Here is a 21,315-nt window from a genome sequence, read left to right as displayed (position 1 = left end):
CACAGTTCTGAAAAATAATACTTTTTACTCTTAATTACATTACAAGTTACTACGATATTCCTTCTTAATTGGCTCGATAACGTTATGGGGAAAAAATGATTTATTATATAAACACATCAACTCCTCTCTTGCTGTGAAAAAGAATGGGGCTAGTTTTCAGGCCTTTTGGCCAGGTTGAGTGGTCCTTGGGCTCAATTTTAGCTAGACCCGGCAACCCTGAACACATCCTTCTGTCCGTCTCCAACTGTTTGAACAGCATGCTAGCCTGTCTACTTTGTTCAGGATGTTGAAATCATGTGGCCTACCTTGTTTTTCAGAATGAGAACAAGTTCCCAATTCCTTATATAATAGTATTTTATGCTTATGCACGTTTATAAAAAACTAACTAGACAGTATAATAGTATGTGGCTAAAATGCTACCAGCAGTACACACGTGCAGATATAAACTGTGTATTCATTCATTTCCAGAATCAATGTTCATTGATACTACCGTTTTAGTAGGGTGTGCTCTTTGCAACATTTAAGGAGTTGAAACAGAAAAAGAGTATTTGTTAGAAAGGTTACGTTGTCGTCTACTACAGTAAAATATTGGCTCAATGTGTTTCGGTGTCCATATAACCAATTCTGTTGGACCAACCCAAATGCAAATAGCGAGTGGAATCCGCTTGTTGTTAAGAGAGGAAGAGGTGATCTTTCATCTTTGTTGTTATGAGTGGCAGGGGGAGGGGCTTGGTGTGTGTGTGTGTGTGTGTGTGTGTGTGTGTGTGTGTGTGTGTGTGTGTGTGTGTAAATGGGAAGGTGCACAGCATAGGTGCACAGTCACAGCAGAAGGAGCGAAGGAGACAAGACCAAAAAGACAACATGAGAACAAGCAGACACAAGGGTTCATAAAAACTAAAAGATAACATAAATAAACTTGATTCTTACAATACAGGCATTTGGAATATCGGCCTAAAACATAAACTCTAATTAATTCGATATATAGCCCAGCACTAAAATGAAATACTAAATGGCATATTCAAACCAGGGAAATACCCCCATAGAAATGCACTTTAAAATGTCGAAAGAGTTATGCATGTTCCCCAAATAGCATCCCCAGAGATAAATGGAAGGATTTCATTCCAAACCGGCCCGTTCTCCTCCAGGTTTCCCTTGGGTTGGTGCCTAACTAGAGATGAGATCAACCCCTGCTTGAATATGTATTTCACAATTTACTCGCTCTGATAGTTCCCTCTAAGTCCCAGAAGAGATGGGAAGTAGTGTGGTGGTGGTTGCAATATGCATGATCAACGGAGCTCTCCACTCTGCCAGATGAGTCAGAGGGACATAGTCATCCTCAACTGTTTCACTGCAGGTAACAGTAATGAAACTGGAAAGAAACTGGACCCAAACACTTTTCAGTCCAGCTTGAACAAAAAAAAAAGAGAATCAGGCAACTGAGGGACTTGAAAATCCCCAAAACATTCCTTACCCCAGGAAACTTCCAGGAAAAGAAAAACAGAAACTGTGTCTGCAATGATCTGAGTATTTATTGACAGGACATACGCAGAGAAACTCATCCACGCCTTCATCTTTTCTCGGATCGACTACGACAAAGCACTGTTTGTAGTGATTTGGCTGGGAGACCCCCAGAGGCTCCAACCAATCCAGAACAGTGCTGTCAGTGTCCTGACCAGGACCAAGAAGTCAGACCGCATCACCCCAATCCTGGCCCAAATCCACTGGCTACAGGTCAACCACCGGATCAACTTCAAAAGTCTCATGCTTGTATTTAAAGCATTGAATGGACGGAGTCCCACCTACATCAGCGACCTCATCTCAATCAGCAAGCCACCTCGCATTCTCCGCTCCAGCCACTCCCTACTGCTTCATGTCCCCAAGACACGTCTATGGGGGACCGAGCCTTCTGCTCCCTTGCCCATGGAATGGTCTCCCTGACCATCTGAGAGCCACTCCATCACTCTGAACTTTTAAAACTGGCCTTAAAATCCACTACCACAGACAATATATTTCTGAGTCCTAGTCACAATCTAAAATGTATTTAGCACCTAGCATACTATTGCCATTTTACCTGCTTTCATTCTAAATGTATGATGTTATATATATATAAAACTCCTCAGTAGAGCTTTGAGATAACTAATATAAAGCGCTATACAAATTCAAATGTATTATTATTATACAAAACAGGCTTAAGTTTCAGCCTAATTGCCATCAATTCTGTCAGAGTCAGTCTGGGAGTTTCGCGTTGATGAAAGCCAATTCATGCTTCTCCTTTGAGTTTGAGACAGTAACAGTAGAGAGTAAGGATCCCCTGGGCACAGACGTCAGTTAAACGTCTATTTTTTTTAATGACATTTGGTTGACTTGTCAACTAACATGAAATAAAAAAAAAAATGTCACTATGGCATTGGATTTATGTTCAAAGTTGGGTGAACAAAAGACAAAATTCTCTTACATTGATTACTTTTTGGAAAGCCAGTCAGTTTATCACATTGATACGTCGTCACAACAGAATAGGAGGAAGAAAAATACTAATGAGCAAAAACTGCAGCTAATACTGTGCAGAAATCCAAGTCATTCTGACAGATTAATGTACCTTTTAACAAACAACCCAGTAGCTATACAGTTACCTATCTAATAGAGAGGGTGGGGGAGGGGGTGGGGGAGGGGGGTGGGTCCCCTGCAATCTCACCCATGAAATCTAGATTGGTTGTGATTAAAGCTTTTTTCCCCCTACACCACGTCGCCCCAAAGAGCTGTGTATTGATTGCTTCGTTCCTCCTCAAAAGGAGGAAATTAATTGGAGTGTTGAGCTGAACAAAAGGTAACGGGAACCAATTAAAATGGGGCAACGGCCTTTAGTTGCTCTTGAGATGCAGAAACCAAGTGCACCACTCAAAACACAGCTCTTATTAACGTTCTACCAATCGACACAGAAGCTGCTTTCCGCTCTGCTTTGAGCGTGAGACTGAGGCACATCTTCACAGAGAGAGCCCATAAGCAATAACCTGATCTTGATTAAAGTGCACTCAAGGTGATTGATATTTGAAACAAACTCCCGAGGGAGGTGTTGAAAGGAAATCTATGCTATGGCTCACACTCTGTATGTGTGGGCTGTAGACAACATGGATTATCTTTATATTACACAAATACAGGCTGGAGAAGAAAATTGTTGAGCCTTACTGAAGCAGTTCCTTTGTCAATCTATGCATGGTTTTCCATCCAATTATCACATTGTCACATTACCCAATTTATATAAATGTAAATACAAATAATGTTCTTAATTATGTTCTGGCTTCTACCTCTTGATCCAATAAAAACATGTCAGTGCCGATCCATTCTGCACAAACAGGAAGTTGGGTCTATACATTTTTTGAAGAGATGATTTCAACAGCTTTTGTGTGTAGGTAGGTGGCTTTCTCAAGACTGCATTTTCCTTGATTTCATTATGTTTTGCAGACCACCTTCGATTTTCCTAAAACGCCAACGTGGACAACTCATAGGAAGAAGATGATCCGCAGATATTTAATTCATGAGATTCCTCCGGTCATTTTGTATACCTTTTAGACAATAGTTCTGAAAGTAGTCGATCACGAGCCAAAAGTGGACCCAGAAAATGACGTACTACGTATGTGCATTGCGCTCTCTTTCCCTCTGCTCTGTGTGCATCTTGCTAACTGGAACTCAAATGGCGAGGGGCTGAAACTCATTGGCTGAAACTCGAATTGCTAGGGGGGGCGGGCCCAAGTGTGGGAAAATTTTGGGAAAATGGCGCTGCACCGCTTCCAGAAAACAGTCACTTCGTGGCTAATTGAGGAAAGACAGTCATTCTACTCATTGATTATGCAGATACGGGGCGGCAGGTAGCCTAGTGGTTAGAGCATTGGGCCAGTAACTGAAAGGTTGCTAGATCGAATCCCTGAGCTGACAAGGTAAAAAAATGGTCTTTCTGCCCCTGAACAAGGCTGTTCCTAGGCAGTCATTGTAAATAAGAAATTGTTCTTAACTGACTTGCCTAGTTAAATACAAGTTAAATAAATAAAATATGAACTATAGAATCGACACATCCAGCCCAAAGTGGGAGGTTTCAAAAAATACTTACTAGTTGCCAAAGTTCTGGAGCATGTCTAACATGCTTGTGGATGGGTTTTCAATTCACTGAGACTCAAAACGTTTTCCTGTTCCTTTCAGGAACTTATAATGGTTGCTTTGAATAGCTTATCTTTGATGATACCCTAAACCAGGGGTGTCAATTTCATTCCATGGAAGGCCTAGTGTCTGTGGGGTTTTCCTGTCAACTAAGACAACCAGATGGGGAGAGTTCTTTACTAATTAGTGACCTTAATTAATCAATCAAGTACAAGTGAGGAGCAAAAGCCAGCAGACAATCCCTCCGTGGATTGAGTTTGAAACGTGCCCTAAAGCTCTTTAAAACCTACCACCATGGCGATGTGGCTTTCTGTTTTAATTTCAGCCTGCAACATTTTGTATCCTGTGCCTACAAGGCTTTGTAGTTGAATTTTAGGAAATTGATTTTAGCGTGGGCTGTGTTGCCCATGCCAACCGAGCAGATTTTATAAAAACCTGGAGCATAAGAGAGAGATGTAGGTGTTTGAGTCGTGACGTGCAGTCAGACCAGAGTGATTCAGTGTGGGTTGCAGGCTGCTGCCAGAGGCTTCGAGCAGCTCACAGAGATATGAGATCATTACACACATACGGAAAACAACTGTCTAACATCTTCATCAAGCCCACTCTCATCTATCAACTGAATCAATGTCCTTTTGCTCATTTTCCTGGTTCTAAGACGCAATCAAGATGGTGACACTATACAAAGTACAAGGTTACATGTTTTTATAGAGGATTTATGTTGTACATGGTCTGAAACAACAGGGACTTTTCACTAAAGGCATGTTTTTTTGTGTTATACTGTTATTACAGCTAAGCCCTTCCTGCAAATAGCAAGGATTCAATCTCATGGTGTCCTTAGTGGTCCCCATGGTGCCATAACAAACCCATGGTTTACATTACAGAGAAAATAACATTGTCTAGGCGCATGCTTTGGCTGTAAACAAATTGTCCTATTTTTCCAACATTAGATGGACTGAAAAAAAGCTTAAAATCAGGTCCCTGATTTATTTTATATGAAAACAAAGCATCTTCATCTGTTCTTCTAACTGCCATTGGTGACCTGTGAGTTGAAAAAAAGCAACAGCTAATGCAGAGATTTCATCACGCTCTCTACCTACTAGGCAGCCTCCTGGGACCGTAGCTCTGCTGTCCTATATTACAAAATGTTATACTGAAACACACAGGAATATTGAATACTGATATTGAATACATGATGCATCCAACTAAAAAACAGGCACACAGGCAGCAGATCCACTGTCTGGCACATTGGAAAGGAATAAATCATATTGAGCTACTTTATTTCCATTTTAACAATGAACCTTCCTGCCAGTAGATCTTGACAAAAAAGTGCCTAGTGAATGTCCACACACCCCCTGCAGTCGTCACATTCTGCTGCTTTAAAAAAAAAAATCTAAACATTTATGAAAATGTGTTTTTCCCCCCCTACTGATATTCACATCATACTCCACATTTTCAAAGTGAAATATTTTTTGAATGTTCCAAATCAAAGCAGCAATATGTCACTTTTTGGGCAACCCAACCAAATTCACATAAAATGTAGAGTTTTTATCAGTTTTATTGAAAGCAAGTCCAAGAAGCGGTAGATCTGTTCTATGTGCACTATTTCTATGCTTGCGTTTTTCAGTTCTATTTTTGCATCTTTTACTTTCAGTTTTGTACACTAGCTTCAAACAGCTGAAAATATTATATTTGTGGTTATTGAAAAGGAACTTCACCGCTGTTTAAAATTGTACAATGATTCTCTACACTACGCATTGCTTGTTTTGTCACAAACTGAAATTAGGAAAACTATTTGAATTCTAGTAACCAGGAAATGGCGGAGCGTTTTCTGCATATTGCACCTTCAAATACATAAAAAAAAAAGATTTCTTGATTGTGTACGTCTTCACACCCCTGGGTTAATACTTGGTGGAAGCACATTTGGCAGCCATTACAGCTGTGAAAATTTTTGAATTAAGAGTCTATCAACTTTACACTACTCTTAGGGCAACAAACATGGTAGGGGAATATGGCCAAATAAACTCAGCAAAAAAAGAAAATGTCCTCTCACTGTCAACTGCGTTTATTTTCAGCAAACTTAGCATGTGTAAATATTTGTATGAACATAACAAGATTCAACAACTGAGACATAAACTGAACAAGTTCCACAGACATGTTACTAATAGAAATTGAATAATGTGACCCTGAACAAAGGGGGGGGGGGTCAAAATCAAAAGTAACAATCAGTATCTGGTGTGGCCACCAGCTGCATTAAGTGCTGCAGTGCATCTCCTCCTCATGGACTGCACCAGATTTACCAGTTCTTGCTGTGAGATGTTACCCCACTCTTCCATCAAGACACCTGCAAGTTCTCAGACATTTCTGGGGGGAATGGCCCTAGCCCTCACCCATCCGATCCAACAGGTCCCAGACGTGTTCAATGGGATTGAGATCCGGGCTCTTTGCTGGCCATGGCAGAACGCTGACATTCCTGTCTTGCAGGAAATCATGCACATAACGAGCAGTATGGCAGGTGGCATTGTCATGCTGGAGGGTCATGTCAGGATGAGCCTGCAGAAAGGGTACCACATGAGGGAGGAGGATGTCTTCCCTGTAACGCACAGCATTGAGATTGCCTGCAAGGACAACAAGCTCAGTCCGATGATGCTGTGACACACCACCCCAGACCATGACAGACCCTCCACCTCCAAATCGATCCCGCTCCAGAGTAGAGGTCGACCGATTATGATTTGTCAACGCCGATACCGATTATTGGAGGACCAAAAAAAGCCAATACAGATTAATCGGCCGATTTTTATATGTTTGTAATAATGACAATTACAACAATACTAAATGAACAATGAACACTTTTAAATTAATATAATACATCAAATCTATTTAGTCTCAAATAAATAATGAAACATGTTCAGTTTGGTTTAAATAATGCAAAAACACAGTGTTGGAGAAGAAAGTAAAAGTGCAATATGTGCCATGTAGAAAAGCTAATGTTTAAGTTCCTTGCTCAGAACATGAGAACATATGAAAGCTGGTGGTTCAATATTCCCAGTTCTTCAATATTCCCAGTTAAGACGTTTTAGGTTGTAGTTATTATAGGAATTATGACGCGTCGACTATTTCTCTCTATACCATTTGTATTTCATATACCTTTGACTATTGGATGTTCTTATAGGCACTTTAGTATTGCCAGTCTAATTTCGGGAGGTGAAAGGCTGTAACTCAAACAGCGCTGGGCATCAACCATTCCTAAGAGCTGCTGGAAAAAGCAGTAAAGTGCTATTTGAATAAATGCTTACGACCCTTCTGCTGCCTACCACCGCTCAGTCAGACTGCTCTATCAAATCATAGACTTAACTATAATATAATAAACACAGAAATAGGAGCCTTTGGTAATTCATATGGTTCAATACGGAAACTATCATTTCAAAAACAAAACTTTTATTCTTTCAGTGAAATACGGAACCGTTCCGTATTTTATCAAACGGGTGGCAACCCTAAGTCTAAATATTGCTGTTACATTGCACAACCTTAAATGTTGTCATAATTATGTAAAATTCTGGCAAATTAGTTCACAGTTCACAACGAGCCAGGCGTCCCAAACTGTTGCATATACCCTGACTCTGCTTGCACTGAACGCAAGAGAAGTGACACAATTTCCCTAGTTAATATTGCCTGCAAACATGAATTTCTTTTAACTAAATATGCATGTTTAAAAATATATATACTTCTGTGTATTGATTTTAAGAAAGGCATTGATGTTTATGGTTTGGTACATTTGTGCAAAGATTGTGCTTTTTTCACGAATGCGCTTTTGTTAAATCATCACCCGTTTGGCGAAGTTTAAGTAGGCTGTGATTCAATGATAAATTAACAGGCACTGCATTGACTATATGCAACGCAGGACAAGCTAGTTAACCTAGTAATCTCATCAACCATGTGTAGTTAACTAGTGATTATGTGACGATTTATTTATTTTTATAAAGATAAGTTTAAATGCTAGCTAGCAACTTACCTTGGCTCCTTGCAGCCACAGGGTCCTTTTGACGCTGCACTCGCGTAACAGGTGGTCAGCCTGACATGCAGTTTCCTAGTGGATTGCAATGTAATTGGCCATAATCGGCATCCAAAAAGGCAGATTACGATTGTTATGAAAACTTGAAATCGGCCCTAATTAATAGGTCTTGCTGATTAATCGGTCGATCTCTACTCCAGAGTACAAGCCTCGGTGTAATGCTAATTCCTTCAACGATAATCGCGAATCCAACCATCACCTCTGGTGAGACAAAACCGCGACTCGTCAGTGAAGAGCACTTTTTGCCAGTCCTGTCTGGTCCCGCGACGGTGGGTTTGTGCCCATAGGCGACGTTGTTGCCGGTGATGTCTGGTGAGGACCTGCCTTACAACAGGCCTAGAAGACCCCAGTCCAGCCTCTCTCAGCCTATTGCGGACAGTCTGAGCACTGATGGAGGGATTGTGCATTCCTGGTGTAACTCGGGCAGTTTTTGTTGCCATCCTGTACCTGTCCCGCAGGTCTGATGCTCAGATGTACCGATCCTGTGCAGGTGTTGTTACACATGGTCTGCCACTGCAAGGACAATCAGCTGTCCTTCCTGTCTCCCTGTAGCACTGTCTTAGGTGTCTCACAGTACGGACATTGCAATTTATTTCCCTGGTCACATCTGCCTCCTTGCAGCATGCCTAAGGCACGTTCACGCAGATGAGCAGGGACCCTGGGCATCTTTCTTTTGGTGTTTTTCAGCGTCAGTAGAAAGGCCTTTTTAGTGTCCTAAGTTTTTATAACTGTGACCTTAATTGCGGCAGGTAGCCTAGTGGTTAGAGCATTGGACAAGTAACTGAAAGGTTGCTAGATCGAACCCCCGAGCTGACAAGGTCGTTCTGCCCCTGAACAAGGCCGTTAACCCACTCTTCCTAGGCCGTCATTGTAAATAAGAATTTGTTCTCAACTGACTTGCCTAGTTAAATAAAAAGGTCAAATAAAAAAAATTGCCTACCGTCTGTAAGCTGTTAGTGTCTTAACGACCGTTCCACAGGTGCATGTTCATTAATTGTATATGGTTCATTGAACAAGCATGTGAAACAGTGTTTAAACCCTTTACAATGAAGATCTGTGAAATTATTTGGATTTTTACGAATTATCTTTGAAAGACAGGGTCCTGAAAAAGGGACGTTTCTTTTTTTGCTGAGATTATATCACGTTATGACTGACTGTATTTTATATTTTTGAATAATAAAAGTTCTACATTTGCTTTATGAGTAGTGAGTGACCCTAGGGTGGCAACACATCCATTGAAATCACTTAGAATGTGTTCTTCTCCATTCTGATTGTTTTTTTACTGTTCAATTTAACCAAAAATAATTTTCAGCATTTACTACACTCATTTGAGGTAATGTCCACACTGCCACATAGGTCTGCACAATGGTAAACAATCTAGGCCTTATTTTTAACCAAATGTTGAAATTGCGATTTGACTTGCAATTTAGAGCAAAACAATTTGGTGAACTGTTGGAATCATGAAAATAGAATGATTGTTCCAATTCTATAGTTAGAATATAATAGTGGGCACTTTGAATACAGTGTTGTTTGACATGACAACGAATGAAAATGTCAGGAGGAGTTATTGTGACAGGGTAGGAAGAAAAGTGTTAATAAGTGTTTCCTAAGGGACCCTATAATATTTGGCTATAATACTTCATGTAGCTAACATATTCATGCTTCGCATATTCCTCTTCGATTTAGAAGATACTGTCGCACAAACAACATACTGATTTAGGTCTATTCCATCATTGGTATTATCAGGCTGTATAGCCAGTTACGCTTGTTCTGTCTCAGTACATTAATTAGCAAGCTAGCAGGTTAACTAGCGATTAGCATTAGCGGCTAACACGATTTAGGCCCAACTTGCTAAGAAAAGACAAACTAGCTGTTTGCAGATGTAAGAAACACAAACTAAGTGTAATTATAGAACGCTTGGGGGAAAAAATGGATGTTACACATGGTGTATCACGTTTAACAAACCAAACATTCAAACACTGTTATAGAAGGTAACATAAAAACCAAAACTGGTCCGTGCCTCAATACCAGTATTTCGTAAAATACAGTATACTGCCCAGCCCTACAATATGGCAAAGAAATGTACTTTTTGGCCTAAATTCAAACACACACACACGTTTGGGTCAAATCTAATACAACACAGATTGAAACAGATCCTCAACTTTGGTGATGTCATTTACAAAATAGCCCCCAACACTCAACAAATTGGATGCAGTCTATCACAGTGCCATTCGTTTTGTCACCAAAGCCCCATATACTACCCACCACTGCGACCTGTACAGCCTCATTGGCTGGCCCTCACTTCATACTTGTCGCCAAACCCACTGGCTTCAGGTCATCTACAAGTCTCTGATAGGTAAGGCCCCGCCTTGCTATGCGGATGACACACAGCTGTACATTTCAATGAAACATGGTGAAGCCCCAAAATTGCCCTTGCTAGAAGCATGTGTTTCAGACATAAGGAAGTGGATGGCTTCAAACTTTCTACTTTTAAATTCGGACAAAACAGAGATGCTTGTTCTAGGTCCCAAGAAACAAAGAGATCTTCTGTTGAATCTGACAATTAATCTTAATGGTTGTACAGTCGTATCAAATAAAACTGTGAAGGACCTCGGCGTTACTCTGGACCCTGATCTCTCTTTTGAAGAACATATCAAGACCATTTCAAGGACAGCTTTTTTCCATCTACGTAACATTGCAAAAATCAGAAACTTTCTGTCCAAAAATGATGCAGAAAAATTAATCCATGCTTTTGTCACTTCTAGGTTAGACTACTGCAATGCTCTACTTTCCGGCTACCCGGATAAAGCACTAAATAAACTTCAGTTAGTGCTAAATACGGCTGCTAGAATCCTGACTAGAACCAAAAAAATGTATCATATTACTCCAGTGCTAGCCTCCCTACACTGGCTTCCTGTCAAAGTAAGGGCTGATTTCAAGGTTTTACTGCTAACCTACAAAGCATTACATGGGCTTGCTCCTACCTATCTCTCTGATTTGGTCCTGCCGTACATACCTACACGTACGCTACGGTCACAAGATGCAGGCCTCCTAATTGTCCCTAGAATTTCTAAGCAAACAGCTGGAGGCAGGGCTTTCTCCTATAGAGCTCCATTTTTATGGAACGGTCTGCCTACCCATGTCAGAGACGCAAACTCGGTCTCAACCTTTAAGTCTTTACTGAAGACTTATCTCTTCAGTGGGTCATATGATTGAGTGTAGTCTGGCCCAGGAGTGGGAAGGTGAACGGAAAGGCTCTGGAGCAACGAACCGCCCTTGCTGTCTCTGCCTGGCCGGTTCCCCTTTTTCCACTGGGATTCTCTGCCTCTAACCCTATTACAGGGGCTGAGTCACTGGTTACTGGTGCTCTCTCATGCCGTCCCTGGAAGGGGTGCGTCACCTGAGTGGGTTGATTCACTAATGTGGTCATCCTGTCTGGGTTCGAGCCCCCTCTTGGGTTGTGCCATGGCGGAGATCTTTGTGGGCTATACTCAGCCTTGTCTCAGGATGGTAAGTTGGTGGTTGAAGATATCCCTCTAGTGGTGTGGGGCCTGTGCTTTGGCAAAGTGGGTGGGGTTATATCCTTCCTGTTTGGCCCTGTCCGGGGGTGTCCTCGGATGGGACCACAGTGTCTCCTGACCCCTCCTGTCTCAGCCTCCAGTATTTATGCTGCAGTAGTTTATGTGTCGGGGGGCTAGGGTCAGTTTGTTATATCTGGAGTACTTCTCCTGTCCTATTCGGTGTCCTGTGTGAATTTAAGTGTGCTTTCTCTAATTCTCTCTTTCTCTCTTTCTTTCTCTCTCTCGGAGGACCTGAGCCCCAGGACCATGCCCCAGGACTACCTGACATGATGACTCCTTGCTGTCCCCAGTCCACCTGGCCGTGCTGCTGCTCCAGTTTCAACTGTTCTGCCTTATTATTATTCGACCATGCTGGTCATTTATGAACATTTGAACATCTTGGCCATGTTCTGTTATAATCTCCACCCGGCACAGCCAGAAGAGGACTGGCCACCCCACATAGCCTGGTTCCTCTCTAGGTTTCTTCCTAGGTTTTGGCCTTTCTAGGGAGTTTTTCCTAGCCACCGTGCTTCTACACCTGCATTGCTTGCTGTTTGGGGTTTTAGGCTGGGTTTCTGTACAGCACTTTGAGATATCAGCTGAAGTACGAAGGGCTATATAAATACATTTGATTTGATCTCAGCTCACTGGTCACCATAGCGGCACCCACCCGTAGCACGTGCTCCAGCAGGTATATCTCTCTAGCCACCCCCAAAGCCAATTCCTCCTTGGCCGCCTTTCCTTCCAGTTCTCTGCTGCCAATGACTGGAATGAATTGCAAAAATCACTGAAGCTGGAGACTCTTACCTCCCTCACTAGCTTTAAGCACCAGCTTTCTGAGCAGCTCACAGATCACTGCACCTAAACATAGCACATCTGTAAATAGCCCATCCAACTACCTCATCTCCATACTGTATTTATTTATTTATCTTGCTCCTTTGCAACCCTGTATCTCTAATTGCACATTCATTTTCTGCACATCAATCACTCTAGTGTCTAATTGGTAAATTGTAATTACTTCGTCACCATGGCCTATTTACTGCCTTACCTCCCTGTTCTTACCTCATTTGCACACACTGTATATAGATTTTCTTCAACTGTATTATTGACTGTATGTTTTTGTTTATTCCATGTGTAACTCTGTGTTGTATGTGCCGAACTGCTTTGCTTTATTCTTGGCCAGGTCGCAGTTGTAAATGAGAACTTGTTCTCAACTTGCCTACCTGGCTAAATAAAGGTGAAATAAATAAAACACTTTTAAAAAACTCTGTATTTTCAAATATTGTGTTAGCAGCATCATGTTAAGGGTATGCTTGTAACCGGCAAGGACTGGGGAGTTTGTCAGGATCAAAAGAAATAGGGAGCAAAGCCCAGGTAAAAGGTTAGAGGAAAACCCTCCTCACTCTACCCCCAGATAGTTTAATTTTTCATTGTGAAAATGACACAAATGTTCATGCCAAAGACACACCAGCATGGCTTTCTACAAGGGGTTGAGTGTTCAGTTTCAGTCCTGACTAAAATGTCCTATAAAATCTGAGATGTTTGAACATTGCTGTCCATCATTGCTTCGCAACCAAATTTACTGAGCTTGAGCAAGGCACTGTGCCTTCAGAAAGTATTCATACCCCTTGACTTATTCTACATTTTGTTGTGTTATGGCCAAATTATTTATTTTAAAAATATTATTAATTTATCACCCATCTACACACACAATACCCCATAATGACAAAGTGAAAAAATATTTTTAGAAATATTTGCACATTTATTGAATATTAAATACAGAAATATGTAATTTGCTATTACACTTTAAATTGAGCTCAGGTGCATCCAATTTCCTTTGATCATCCGTCACTACAACTTGATTGGAGTCCACCTGTGGCCAATTTAATTGTTTGTACATGATAGTTTGGAAACACTGCCTATATAAAGTCCCATAGTTGACAGTACATGTCAAAGCAGAACCTATACCATAATGTCCAAGGAACTGTCTGTAGATCTCGGAGATTGAATTGTGATGAGGCATACAAGGTATAAAACAATTTCTAAAAGTGTTGAAAGTTTCCAAGAGCACAGTGGTCTCCATCAAAGGGGAAACTGAAAAGAATACGGAACTACCCAGACTGCCTAGAGCTGGCCATCCGCCCAAACTGAGCAACAGGGCAGGAAGGACCTTGGTCAAGGAGGTGACTAAGAACCCAATGACCACTCTGACAGAACTATAGAGTTCCTTGTTTGAGATGGTAGAACCTGCCAGAAGGACAACAGTCACTACAGCACTTCACCAATTTGAACTTTATGGGAGAGTGGCCAGACGGAAGCCACACCTGAGAAAAAAGCACGACAGCAAACTTGAAGTTTGCAAAAAAGGATTGTGAAAGACTGAGCTAATAAGGAAAAAGATTCTGTGGTCTGATGAGACGAAAATATGATTATTTTGCTTGAATGCAAAGCGCTATGTCTGGAGAAAACCAATCACAGTTCATCAACCGTCCAACACCATCACTACCATGAAACAGTGTTGTGTTCGAGACCACCTAAAGTGAGACAGATTCAAGACCAAGGCCGGGGCAAATCGAATCCAAGTCAAGACCAAGACCGGAGGAGGGGCGAGACTGAGACCAGAAGAATGCGAGCCCAATTCAAGACCATGATTGTAATTGTGTCAAATCAAGTTCAAAATGTCCAGGATTTCTATATTCATATTTCAGAACATATGTATTCTTTAGAAATTCGGAAGAGTGAAAAAAATGCATGCTGAGGGAAAAGAGCCACTCTACAAATTATTGCTAACCCCAAACACAGTGGGGAACAATGGGCTTTCTACGCCTTCAGAGAAGGGCGAAGGATTTATAAAATAAGGATTATAATAATGATAATTATATTATTTTCAATGCTGTTCTGATTTAATCTCAAGTTTTTACTAAAACCTATGGAAACTTCTGCCTTCTTAAAGGCCAACAAGTCACTGTGCAATAGCGAGCAGTAGTTTTCCCACGGTCCAGCTAGCTAGCTTTTGTTGTCGGCTAGTTTGCAGCGGCTGTAGCAGGTGTTATCAAAGAGGATGTTGTTGCTAATTTGTTATCTTCTCTCTTTTCAAGAAGAACTTTCAACAAGAAGTTAAGTTTCAAATGATCATCACCTGGTGAGTGGAACTTTGTTTTATTGCAACGCCCTTGCTGTTAGCCATTTCTTTGAAAATAACTTGTGTGTGTGAAACACTGTTGCATTTAAAGTGGACCTGACAGCATTTTATCAACATAAAATCTTATTGAAATATGTTCATATACAACCTCAGAAATCAAATAAAAACATATGTCTCGTCCAGTACCGGAGTCTACACAGAGTCCTATAGCCAATCAGATCTACAATAGACCTTTATACAAATAAGTCATTTGCAACATGGGCCTGCCATCATTCACTTTGAACTAGACTGCGTTTACAGGCAGTTGCAACAGCACGACATTAGATCATTAGAACGCATTTGCCAAAAGCAACAAAATACACCTGAATGGATTTCTACAAAAATGTAAACACCACGGGAGTCCTCTTAAATTTGGGAACTTTACAGTCCTATTGAACAAACAACCATGAAAAGGTAGACTCTCGCTCTCCCTCAGTTATGCATATCAACAAGATCAACTACTAATGCTAGCCAGAGCAAGATGAGCTCAAATCTAACAAAGGAACAAACACTCTGAAATTTCAGCTAATTGGCCATCACAATTGCACTGATAAACGATGGGGAATTATAGCCTACTCGTCCTTCTGCAGCTTTTCAGCCAAAGCATGCTTGTCCCAACCAAATCACTCAAGCTGACTGGCTAAAGTTGGCTAGCTAGTTACTTACAGACACAAATGAGAGAACATCTCAGTCTGACCTTTTCACCCGCTGTAGCCGAGCTGGTTAAGTTGTGTTTTTGTATTCTTTTAATTGGGACCTACTGGCTTATTATGTGTGTGACTGCTGTCTTTCCATCGGCCCTATGCAGTGGTGCCTGGAGAAGTGGGTATACTCTAATTTTGCCCAAAAGTCCCCCGTCCCCCCCTTAAACCACATCAATCTGATTGGGGGGGGGCTGTCAGGGCCTGGCTCCCCAAGCCACCTAGGCCCGATCCATAACTAGGCCCCTGACGCAAACAGCACATGACAGTTACACATCACAAATAGCCTACTAACCAACACTTCGGACTTAACTTTTTCCATACCTGGTTTGCATTCCCATTGTTGCCTTAGTTAGCATTTACTGGTAGATATGAGTTCAAACATCTTTGCTACCGTACCAGCTACCGATGTCATTCTTCGGTGAGCTGCTCTATGCCAAAACCAGTTGAGAGATGCACACTCTTGCTGCCTGCAGATGATATTCCGCTGAAACTAGGCTATGTGAATATATTTCACATGCTTTGCGATTGTGTAGGTTACTTTGTGCATGATTTCCCTGTTGTTCTACATAATTGATAAATCGTATACCTCCACTTCACTATTTTGATATGCATCAGTAGGGAATACGGAGTGAGTATAAGCAATGCCCACTGAAAAAGTGGGTATACGGCTTATACCTGCGTATACCCTCCACTGGCCCTTGGTGTTTAACAGAAAGTGCACTCTCCTACATGAGTCGGCTGGTATTACGGTTGCTGTCCTTTCAGAATCACCAACCTGTCACACACTGAAAGCCTATGTCTATAATAGATATAAAGGCTGTTAATATTGTATACATTTGGCCTGGCGAGGCGGTTTTATGCGCTGACTGAATGGAAGCTGATAATTATGAGTTGAGAAAATCTGCAAGGAAGAATGGGAGAAAATCCCCAAATCTAAAGGTGCAAAGCTGATATAGACATACCCAAGATGAGTCAAAGCTGTAATCACCGTGCTTCTACAAAGTAATAACTCAGTTGTGTTAAATTAGATATAAATTAGATATTTCTTTGATTTTATTTTCAATAAATCTGCAAACAAAATATATATATATATTCAGGCTGTAACAACTAAATGTATGAAAACTTTCTGCAGGCACTGTCTGTTGTAATGGCTGCCAAAAGGTGCTTCCACCAAGTATTAAGTCAGGGGTGTGAGGACATACACAATCAAGACATTAATTAATCACGACACTTTGAAAATGTGTAGATAAAAAATAAAATAAAAATGTAATCCTTTTTAGATTAAATTTTAAGGCAGCAAAATATGAAGATGTGTGCCAAGGTTGTGTAGACTTTCACTAGGCACTGTACTTTTGAGCCTTGCACCTAATACAATGATGACCTAAATCTATAAATGATTTACGTCTTTAGGTTATTTATTGTGTGAGAGTATGCACATTCTCCTAAGACTGCCTTGATATTTACTGTAACTACTAGTGGTGACGCAACCGTGGTGTGTGTAGTGTCATTGACAGTGTAGTAGTCCTTACCTCATGGGACAAGTAGAAGGCAGCGATCCCCAAGGGCCAGAAGCAACACAGCATGGAGAAGACGCTCAGGCCCAAGTGGTCCCTCGGTGGCATCATGAGAAAGTTGTCTTCACTCTCTGAGTCGCTCGAGTACTCGCTCTGTGAAAGCACAAAGAGTGACTACTTTAGATGCAGGTCAAGAAAAGGTTAGAGGTTTACAGAAGACTGCACTATATCGCAGCATATGGTGGTCTTGCTGATGTGTTGTTGAAATAAATGTTCATTCTCTTTTACTTCAGATGGCTCTGGTTTTCCTCACCTCAACACATTTGTTCAGGCACTGAGCTTGCACCGCTGTGCTCTCTAGCAGTCGATTTGCACCGAGAGGGCACTGTACGTATGTTCAACCAGACTGGGGCACGACCAGTCATGCCAATTGGACAATGATGGGAAAACTCAAACCCGGGTCCAACGACTGCCAAGCCAATACAGGGTATCTCAAACCGGTCTGGGCTACCCCCGAATTCACAACATTATACTTCCATGGTTGGTTTCATTGACTCTCCCAAATTGCTCCTAAATTGACCTATTTTTTTTAGCTACAATCAGCTTGAGCAAACCTAGTGGATCATGCTTGAAATGCCTGTAAAAGCAAAATGCCCCCAAAAAAGCTTGGCCCTAATTATGAGGTCATTCTTGCCCTGGAGGGTGGATTAGTAAGACACTACAAATCATTGCACCTCCTCAGACTTGCTGATTAACTTCAGATGGGTACTGAACAAGACGCCAAAAATGTATAATTCACTAATCTCATTCCACACACAGTGCCTAAATCTGACGCTAATAAAAAGGTCAGAGGGCACAGTAAATTATAAGATATTGAAAGGACTTAAATAGTAACCTAGACAGCCTATGTAAAGTTGGAAGGTTTAGACATGTTTTACTCCGAAAGTACTGTAAGAACATAATCTATAAGCAGAATTCCTGTCTTACCTCAATTAGCCACAAAATCCCTAGTTGGAAAGTGACTGTTTACTGGAGGCTGTGCAGCACCATTTTCCCAAAAATTTCCCCCAAGTGGGCCAGCCCCCAAGCAATTTGAGTTCCAGCCAATGAGCTTTAGCCCCTTGCTATTTGAGCGCACAGCTAGCAAGATGCACACACAGCAGAGTGAAAGACAGAGCAATAACGGTGTGCACATATCTACACGTGACGTAGTATGCCATTTTCGAGGACCACTTTTGGCTTGTGAAGGCCGGCTACTGGCTAAGTATAGAAAACTACCAGAGAATCTCTAAGTATGAGGTACAGTATGTGCAATACATTTTAAGGATGGTCGTCATCTACAAATATTCTGTGGGAACCTCACATATGATTAAATTTCTGTGTATTTCAAACAACCCACGTTGAGAATCCAACGAGCTACTTTTGTAGTGAATAAAAGAACAAATAAAGCAGGGGAGGTATTTTTTGCTTTCTCTAGAATTTTACAACATACTGTAACAAAGATCATATTAATTAAGAATGAGCTATAGAAATGTTGCATACCTTGACTGCTCCAGTGACAACCACCAGAAACCATGGCAACACCAGAAACCAACAATTTAGTGTGGACTCAAATGTTTCCTGCAAACATTTAGTATTAAAATAACTAGTCTTTGAAGGTCACATAGACCCAGGGATAGGGAAACAATATATCCCCAAGACAGCCACCTGAGCCCACATAATGTACATGTTTTTTCCTGCCTGGTCTGTCCTGAGGCCTATTGAGCAGGGAAATGCCTGCTGAATCAGAGGTGGTGAAACATCTTAAAGAACCCAAGAGATCCTTCTCCTTCAAACAAAAACCTCAGAAATCCATCTGGTCCATTATTATTTGTCCCTGAATGCAATAACACAAACGTCTAACCATACAGCAATATATTCATGCGTTTCTTACATTTCTTACAGCGTAATGTGTTATGATAAAAGACAGAGCTCCAAGCCTTACCTCTAGGTCCTGGAACTCATCATCGTCATAGGACAGGGTCTGGATCTTTGCATCCTCCACAGACATGTCCAGGAACTTGCCATCGGCAAACATCAGCGTATCCTTGGAGGCGGCAGAGGAACCGGATGCCAAGTCCTCTATGAAGGTGGTCTCACAGCAATCCCCGACTCCTCCATCCCCCCAGGCCCGCAGCGTGTTCTCAGAGTACAGGATCAGGTCGGGCCTGAAGCATGGGTCCATGCCCTGGGGCAGAGCGCTGGGGTTGAGCAGCTGTGGGTGTCCCCCTCCTCCGCCCACTCCCTGGCCATTCTGCTCCTGCTGGGGGGATAGGTTGACCACCATGTGACCCTGGTATTGTGACCCCGAGTACACTGACACCAGCCCTTCCTTAGTCTCCACCACCAAGCTGTGGGTATTGATCAGTCCATTGTGTTTGCAAGAGCCTAGCCCTGCATCCCCTCCTCCCCTGGCTGGAGAAGTTGTCCCCTGGGCGGGGTACTCAGCCTCCACAGCCTGGCTGGAGCACGACCCTGCTCCCTGTCCACCCTCCATCCCGACTTACAGAGCTGGATTGTTTGGTCAAATCCCCTCCTCTTTAAAGGCCTCTCTCATAGGGGCCTTGGGTTGGGGAAGGCATGGGATGGTAGGCTGCACTCTCCTGTGGGAGGTCAGATTAAAATGGCTTATCAGATAAAAAAGGGCTTTTGTATTCGATTTACATTGTTGTTTTTTCCTCCATCAAAAGCAGTATAAAACACAGACAGAGCTTAAAGCCTGTACATGCTTCCTCTATTCATGTTACTGAATTGGTAATTCAGATGAGAAAAACAGAGTTTTTTGAGGGGGTTTAATCAGTGATTGGCTTTCTGCCTATTTTCGTGTAATCTTGCACTCAGTTGTAAATGTATTTAATTGTGCAGAGTTATTTTGGTAAATCCAGCTCAGTCAGAAACATGTTCAGGTAAAGGGGTTATCAAAAAGTGAAGAGTGTTTTATCAATTAACATCCACCATCTCTATGAAGATTTAATTGCACAGCTGCCAGTTACAAAACATCAACCCTGCCAAGCATTAAATCCTGAGAGGTTTGGTGCTGCCTAAGGCACTTTAACTCCCAGGCCTACATCACTTTGCATTTCATCTGGTGGGGTGTGTACCAACAAATGCATTTTGTTGGCAAACACATACATGACTGCATGTGCACATGCACACACCTCACCCCCCTCATTCCCTCTCAGCCCTGCAAGCTTTTGGTCCTCAACCATGCCAAAATAGTCCCTGCGTAAGCAGTAACGTTGCATGTCAGAGCCATAGTTTCCACCATTGCATTATCTATCTGCATGCTATACCTTGCCAAGGCCTGGAACAGTAATACTATTTTTGCTAGGTTCAGCAGTAAACTGTGTGTGCAGGATGAGGCTTTAATGGATGCCATGTCCAAGTCAGCTTTTAACTGTATTGCCACAGTGTGTGAGAGCAGCTTCTTGTGCAGCATCCTGTGACTAATTAGACACCTCGCTGAATGTGGGAGGTATTGGGACTCCCTTGGCTCGAGTTCAATCCTTTATTTGTTTGCTTTTTATGTATTTTGCAAAAGAGTTCAACGTGCTGCTTTGTATTCAATGCCTCAGGGACAGTAAACCAACAGCCTTTAAGCACATATCAAAACATTAGTAAATGAATGGTTCATTAGCAAATTAAGGCTCCAGTGGAATTAAAATGGACTGCCACTATTCCATTTCTATCCCCTTCAAAAATCAAAGCTAAGGTCAAAGCTAAAGCCTATAGAAGGGACAACTGTTCAACATGACAAAATCTCTATTTACATTATGAGAATATCTAGCTGGTCACATTTTGGCTCAATGACATAGTGCTATTTCTGAGCATATGAACATAAGTGGCCATTACAAGAACAAGCTTTTACAGGATTAACGGAGCCTAATTGCAATAAGGACAATAATGGCACAGTCCTTTTCCTGAAGATATATTACACTGAACAAAAATATAAAATGCAACATGTAAACTGTTGGTCACATGTTATTAATGAGCCGAAATAAAAGATCCCAGAAATGTCCCATACGCACAAAAAACTTCTCTCAAATTTAGTGCACAAATTTGTTTACATCCCTGCTAGTGAGCATTTCTCAGTTCCCAA

General features: G+C 41.7%; 1 protein-coding gene across 1 annotated transcript in view; it reads right to left on the bottom strand.

Moving 5' to 3' along the window:
• The window catches only part of LOC139411002 (synapse differentiation-inducing gene protein 1-like), a 51,960-nt gene that overhangs the window by 17,804 nt on the left and 12,841 nt on the right, over positions 1 to 21,315 (bottom strand). Inside the window, exons 2-3 of the mRNA XM_071156772.1 lie at positions 19,162 to 19,819; positions 17,193 to 17,330 (exon numbers count right to left, since the gene is read on the bottom strand). Of these exons, the coding sequence (XP_071012873.1) occupies positions 17,193 to 17,330; positions 19,162 to 19,713 (690 nt within the window). The 5' untranslated portion in view covers positions 19,714 to 19,819. The remainder of the gene's footprint in view (positions 1 to 17,192; positions 17,331 to 19,161; positions 19,820 to 21,315) is intronic.

This window comes from Oncorhynchus clarkii, chromosome 1 (genome assembly GCF_045791955.1).
Source record: "Oncorhynchus clarkii lewisi isolate Uvic-CL-2024 chromosome 1, UVic_Ocla_1.0, whole genome shotgun sequence".
Taxonomy (NCBI): domain Eukaryota; kingdom Metazoa; phylum Chordata; class Actinopteri; order Salmoniformes; family Salmonidae; genus Oncorhynchus; species Oncorhynchus clarkii.
Note: the sequence above shows the minus strand (reverse complement) of the source record. Positions and strands in the feature narration are given on the sequence as shown.